Source organism: Hyperoodon ampullatus, assembly GCF_949752795.1.
Source record: "Hyperoodon ampullatus genome assembly, chromosome: 7".
Classification (NCBI taxonomy): Eukaryota; Metazoa; Chordata; class Mammalia; order Artiodactyla; family Ziphiidae; genus Hyperoodon; species Hyperoodon ampullatus.
The window spans coordinates 62500957-62508113 of NC_136920.1; the positions used below are offsets into that span (position 1 = coordinate 62500957).

Below are 7157 nucleotides of genomic sequence, written 5' to 3' on the forward strand. Positions count from 1 at the left end.
CTTATTAGAAGTCAGCCTGTCTGGGAAAAGTCACACGTAGCTAGGGTCCGACTCCCAGACTCTCTCTTCCCCACATGTTAACTGGTTATCGGGAAAAGGAGGCTGTGTGCCCCAAGGTGTGCTGCACACAGAAGATCCTATAATGAACTGTGTATCTTTTCCTAGGAGCGGGGCGTGGTAACGCGGGTCTAAGACGCAGGCCGAGAGCGGGAGAGTGGGAGCAGCCCCTTGCCCCGCGAGCCAATGGGAAGAGACTCTCTGGGCTGGGCTGTGAGGGTCCAAGCATTCCGGGCGGCCCGAGCAGCACTCCGCGCGCGTTTGCTCGGCTCGCAGCGCAGGAGGGAGTTTGGGCGTAAAGGGTCAAAGAGTGAGTTCCCCTTTCGCAACAGACAGCAGGTAACTCTTGAGCCCTTCCCTTCCCTCTTTCTTTTCCCTCCTGGGTTCGTGGCTTTAGCGCTGGAATTGAACCTTCGCCACCAATGCCCACCGTGTGACCCAAGGTATGGAATGACCGTCCTCTTCTCTGCGTGTATTTTGCCTGCTCTAAAATACAAAGTTAAATCCCGTGAGCGTCTTGCCAGCGCCCGGCTTCTGTGTGGAAGACAAGAAAGGGCAGGCAAACTCGGCCCGAGGCCCAAGAGGAGAGCTGCTAGGACCCCGGCGGGGGAGAACGGTGCTGGCTAGGGGGCGCCGGCGGTGACCGGGCGGGAGAGGCCACTTCCCAGGTTCCAGTCCGCTGCACCTGGGGAGGCGGGCAGCCCAGGACCGGGGTGCCCACGTGGGTAATGAGTGCAGTTTGGGTGAAGACCTAGTGTGGCCTTTAACTCGCGGGCAATGCCCGTTTCTTAACTCTCCTGATGTCAGGTGGTATGATTATCCCCACTGTCAAGAGTTCTGATGAATTCAGGCACGGTTCTCTCCCCTCTGCCCGGAGCAGGTGTTTATCCTTCAATCCCAGAATCTTCCCTCCACCTGGGCTCCGCCGTTATTCCTCCACCCTGTGACGCCTCCAACCCCCTCGCCCGACTTAAGACAAAATCGCTAGCCTAAAACTTTGCACTCTCTGTGCTCCTCGCTACCAATTTCTCTCATTCCTCTTCTAACAAAGTTCTAAAAAGAATAGCGCATATTTGCTCCCTGCATCAGTCACCCTCTACCCATAGTAGTGAAGCTTTATCACTCCCACTCCTTCTCCCCCAGCAAAGACCTAAAATTGCTCTCTTCACAGAGGTTTCCACTGAGCTCCCACCCTCCAAATTCAAGTACAGTTGGCAGGCATTCATAATCTCTTTGAGATTTGACAAACTGATATTGCCTCTCTCACCTTTTTATTTTTCCACGTATTTAAGTAATGTATTCTGATTAAAGAAAGTTGTTACAAATTGTCCTAAACCCCAAATACAACAGTAGTTAATACTTTGATATATTTCATCCATTTTTTATGCAGAGGTTTCAATTCCTTAGTTGTAATCCTTATGCTCCTACCATTTGCTTTTAACCATGCATGTGTTGCATATTGCTGTATGAAGAGATCATTTTAATGGCTGAAAAATCAAGTGTGTGCCATATTTTAATGCATTTATTTCACTAATCATCGTTAAATTTTAATTTGTTGACGATTATTTACTATTCTATTATGCACAAAACTTTCTTTTCTGTATTTGGAATTCTTTCCATTGGATAATTTCCCATAGAGAAGTTACTGATTGAACAGTCATGCATATTTTTAAAGTTCTCCAGAGCTGTGAAACCTGCAGCTTTCCAAGAATGTACATATTAACGTTTACACTAACAATATCTGCTTCATTCCATTCTCATCGTTATACGGTATTGTTTCTTAAAGTTTATTTTTGCCATTTTAATAAGTGTGGAGTGATATCACCTGGTTTGTATTAGTTTTGGTATCTGCTTAAGTTTGAACATTTTCTGAAATACTTGTTAGCTATTTTCCCCCTGCCTGAAAAGGTTATTTACAATAATTTTATTTCAGTGTTTTTCTAATCTATTTGTATTATGTCTTTTGGTGATATGAAGCTTTTTAAAACCATATTTTAGAGGGGACTGTAACTCATATAGAAGACTGCATTAAACATAAATGTGCATCTTAGTGAATGATAACCCAGTGATCATCCATGTAAACCATCACCAGGTCAAGGAATAGAAGATTACTATTACCGTACTACACTATACTAACGTATTACCATTACTGTAGAGTGCCCAAGAGCCCAGGGGAAGCTTCCTGATTACAAATCCCTCCCTCCCTGCAGAGGTAACACTAAACCGATTTTTATGGTAGTTACTTCCTTACCCCAGCCCATTTTTAAAATATGGCTTTAACACTTACACATACATCTATAAACAGTATACCAGTTTAGTTTTCTATTTTTTAGTTTTGATATTTTTATAAATGGAATTATATGGTATATAATCTTTTGGGGTTTGACTTCTTTCACAGATTATGTTTGTGTGTTTCATCTAGTGGCATGTAACTACAGATCATAAATTTTCATTGCTCCATAGGATTTCATTCTATGAATTTACCAGTTTATTTATTGGTTCTACTATAGGTTTGCTCTTGGATCTTTTCCAGTGCTTAGGAATTACAAACAATGCTGTTATGGCTCTTTTTGTATGTCTCTTGGCATATACCTGCACACACACATTTCTGTTAGGTATAATATATTCTGAGGACTGTAATTGCTAGGCCATCGTGTATGCATAAATCCAATTCTAAAACAACCATTTTATTTTAGAATAGTTTTAGATTTACAGAAAAAAGAGCTCTTGTGCACCCATCACCCAATTTCCCCTATTTTTAACATCTTGTATTACTAAAGTATATTTGTAACAACTAAAGCAATTAATTAAAACTATTAATTCACACTTAGTTCAGATTTCACTATTTTTTTTTCCTAGTACTCTTTCTGCCCTTGGATCCTTTCTAGGATACCATATTATCAACACTTTTAGGCATCTTGTCTCCTTAGTCTCCTCTGGTCTGTGACAGTTTCTCAGTCTTTCCTTGTTTTTGGTGACCTTGACATTTTTGAGAGTTACTGGCCAGGTATTTTGTAGCATTTCATTTAGGTTTGTCTAAAATTTTCCTTGTGGTTAGACTGGGATTATGGATTTGGGGGAAGAATATCACAGTGGTTATATGCCATTCTCATCAAATCACATCAGTGGTACACACTGTCAACAGTGACTTATGGTTGATGATATTAACCTTGCTCACCAGGCTAGGGCAGAGTTTGTCAGGTTTCTCCACTTAGCAAATCACTAAAAATGATCCACACTCCTGGGTGGGCGTGGGCTGGGGTTAAGATCCACCTCCTGGAGGAAGGAATAGCTCCATAAAGTATTTGGAATTCTTCTGTAAGTAAGATTTGTCTCTTTCCCCCCATTAATTTATTCATTCAGTCATTTATCTATATCAGTACAGACTTATGAACATTTGCTTTATACTTTAGGTTATAATACTACATTACTTACTTTTGCCATTGGGAGCTCTTTTGGGTTGGTTCTTGTATCTTTTTGACCTACCTCATCCTTTTCTTTTCCTTACTTTCCGGCATAACAAGAAGCTTTAGACTCAGTTTGTATACTCCCAGCCCCAGCTCTAGAATCAGCAGTTTCTCCAAGGAGCCCTCATTCCTCTTATTGGAGAATGGTATTAGAAACCAAGATCTGGGTCTGGGTGTGTATCTCCAATTTTACTAGTTAATGCCAACAGTTCTAAGGTGGTTTTACTAATTTAAAATTCAACTCGTTATTTGTCAAATTTCCTAAAAATATTTGCTGTTTTCAGTTTACCTTTTGTGTTTGAATTCCTATGGACAAGAAGTTTTAATTTCAACATAGTTAACAATATATCTCCTGATATTCATCTGATTCTTGATCATTTCCCTTATTGTGTCCAAGGTGGTAAATTCCTCCTTTTCTAAAGCGTAATGAATATGCTCTGCTTTCTGCCCTCTTGTTTGAAGTATTAACAATGTACTGATTTATGTATCTGAGATTTATTCTGAGGATACTAAGTTTCGTCTGGATGGTTTACAAGTTGTCCTAATAATCTACACTGAATGCTTCCCTTCCCAATTATGATGTTTCTTCTATCATACATTACAATCTCATGGGAATGCCTTTTTCTGAGCTATCTACTCTGTTTCTTTGATTTGTTATGGTAATGTCATAGAGAAGGGCTGATGAGTTGTGTACGAAGCAGTAGAGGGTAAGGCTTTGGAATTGGTTTCAACTGGGGCAATTTGCTGCCCTGGGAACATCTAGCAATGTCTGAAGACATTTTGTTTGTCACAGCTGTGGGAGATTGAGGGTCCTAACGGCATATAGTGGGTAGAGGCCAGGAAGGCTGCTGAACATTCTACTATGCACTTACAGTATCCCCCAAGTAAAGAATTATCTGGCAAAAAATGTTAATAGTGGTGAGGTTGAGAAACTGCTATAGGAGATTACAGTGGCCCAAGAAAGGAAATTAGACAGGAATGTATGAAAAGGGTGGGGATATCCTGTTTCCTAAATAAAATGTAACTTCTCCAAGACCTTCTCATCTCTACCCTCTATGGAAAAGAATTCCTCCTTCCTTTGTGTTCTGGAACTGCTAGAGCTCAGAGGACTGCCATTATATATTTAGAGGTCTTCCCTTTCCCCTAGCCCGGTGTTCAGCACGGGGTCAGATATCAGAGCATAGCCACACAGATTTCATTAAATCTGAATTCCCAGTGTCTGGGAAAATAAAGTGAAATTAGAAGGCAAGTGGAACCTAGTAGAAAGAGAATGAGTTTTGTAGTCTGATAAGCTCCTTGTCAACTCTGTAACCTGGGCAAGCTTCTTAATTTCTGAATCCCTGTATCTGTAAAATGTGGATAAAACCAAACTTTCGGGACTAGAGAAAATTTTCATAAAAAACCTGTCACAGTAGATCCTCAAAAAATATGGTAATCATTAATATGTGCTGAGTGAATAATTTATTTTGAACAAATATCCTTTCATTATTATAGGTGGTAAAATTTTACATCAATAAATTTGCAAATTGAAATAGATCCTCTTAAAATGGATTCCCATTTTAGTTCAGAACATTTTGGAATTTATGAATGCCATCGCAGAAGAGGAGCCACACCAGACAGCATCTGTTTTCCTCTTCCCAAAAATGTAAACAAAGGAAGATCACAAAATTAAAAAAAAAAAATTCCTTCAAGAACAGCATAAAACCTTTGGGAAGGAAGCCAAAGTATATTGTACTCTCTGTCAGAGTTGTAGATATCATATAGTAGAAACCCAGTAGGATTCAGAACTTACAGATCTTGGCTCAAAGTTTCACCTAGAAAGGCAGGAGGAAAATGAAGGAAGTATGGGATATTATGAGAGCCAAGGGGGGACAAAATATCAACAATTAAGGCATTGTTAAAATAGTAGGATTATACGTATGGCACCCTGTAAATTAGGTGCATGTGTTATCTTCCAATCCTTGTGGAGGTAGGTACTGTTATTTTTCCTGCTTACAGATATGAAAATTGACTTTTAAAATGCCTACCTAGTGGGTTTTACAAAAGGGTGGTCATTGGTCTCAGCTATCTCAGTGGAATTGTGGTAGCAACAGTTAGATTGCAGGGGACTGAGGAGGTATAATACGTAAAGTAAAGAAGACTGTGAGGACGTTTGACTCTGAAGATGAAGGGGATGTGAAGTGAAGGAAACATTCGTAAAAGACTAAAGTGGACTTGGGCGTGTTTAAATGCTAATGGGAAGGACTTAGAGGACAGGGAGAAGTTGAGGCTAGAGAAGTGAAGAGAGATTTCTCATGGATTAGGTCCCTTAATAATTCCTGACTCTAATGAGATTCAGGGGTGAAGGAATGAGCTATAGAAAAGGGGCTAGAGCCACCTTCTTTTGTTACAGGAAAGAAGAAGGAAAAGATAGGCTCCCATGCAGTGATAACTGTACTTTACATATCACATTTTCCCTCACCTACTGTATTTTGTATGTTCTGGAGGAATTTCAGTATTCCTTTGAAGTTTCCTCAAATTTTCTCCTTTTTGCTTCTTTAAAAAAAATTACTGGGCTTCCCTGGTGGCGCAGTGGTTGAGAGTCCGCCTGCCATGCAGGGGACACGGGTTCGTGCCCCGGTCCGGGAGGATCCCACATGCCGCGGAGCGGCTGGGCCCGTGAGCCATGGCTGCTGAGCCTGCGCATCTGGAGCCTGTGCTCCGCAACGGGAGAGGCCACAACAGTGAGAGGCCCACGTACCGCAAAAAAAAAAAAAAAAAAAAAAATAGGGGCTCTACATGTACTTCTTATTTTCTTCTTCTGTTTCCCTTCCTCTTTTACTTTATTTTTAGAAACCATTTTATTTTATTTCTGATTTACTTCCTGTTTTCACTGTTAAGGATAGGGTTCCTCAGAAAACATAGGTTGGCTCCCATGAAGAAATGAGCTCTTGGCAGACAGTTTTGTGGTTGTCACAGCTTTTACCTCTGATTTCCTGCCCACCTCTATTCTGTTTCAGAAGTCAGAGAATGCAGGGATACAGCCATCCTCCATTCCACCTTCTTCCAAGTTGTAGTTAAAGGAAATTTCTCCCAGATTAAAAAAGATTATAATTTAAAGATATTTTTAAATGCTTTCATACATATTTCGTAGGGGAACTGGGGAGGTGGGGATGGAAGAGAGAAGCTTCCTCCCCTCCCCTCCCTAACTCTCTTATCAGAGCCCTGTGCTTCAGTTAAATCATCCTCATTCTATGTAGGGAAACTGGATTTTCAGAACAAATCCCAAAGACTGGGAAACCACACCCTCTGGCTGGGTGAGTGGGGGTTATAATTATTCTCTGAGGAGTGGTCATTTCTATTTTTCTGTATTGTTTTCCAGCTTGGAATCAATGCTGTGACCTAACTACGGTTTGTTGCCTAAATATCTCTAAGGCTCTCATCAGAAGCACAAGCTTGTTATCTCTGAATCCATCAACTAATAATCTCCTGGATGAGGGAGTGAAGATGTTGTGTGAGGCCTTAATGCATCCAAAGTGTAACCTACAGAGATTATCGTGAGTCTTTCTGTACTATTTTCTATAGATTCATTTTGTTCAGTCTTGTGTAGCTTAATTATGACCTGAATGGGGAAACTGCTTGGGTCCTGACATT

The 7157-nt window shown here is 40.8% G+C and overlaps 1 protein-coding gene across 1 annotated transcript in view; it reads left to right on the forward strand.

The window, feature by feature from the left end:
• Positions 1-507: 507 nt before the first annotated feature.
• Positions 508-7157, forward strand: part of NLRP14 (NLR family pyrin domain containing 14) — a gene marked incomplete at both ends in the record, with an annotated part of 31241 nt that continues 24591 nt past the window's right edge. The window contains 3 exon segments of the mRNA XM_079707808.1: positions 508-673; positions 6886-7060; positions 7062-7064. Of these exon segments, the coding sequence (XP_079563934.1) occupies positions 508-673; positions 6886-7060; positions 7062-7064 (344 nt within the window).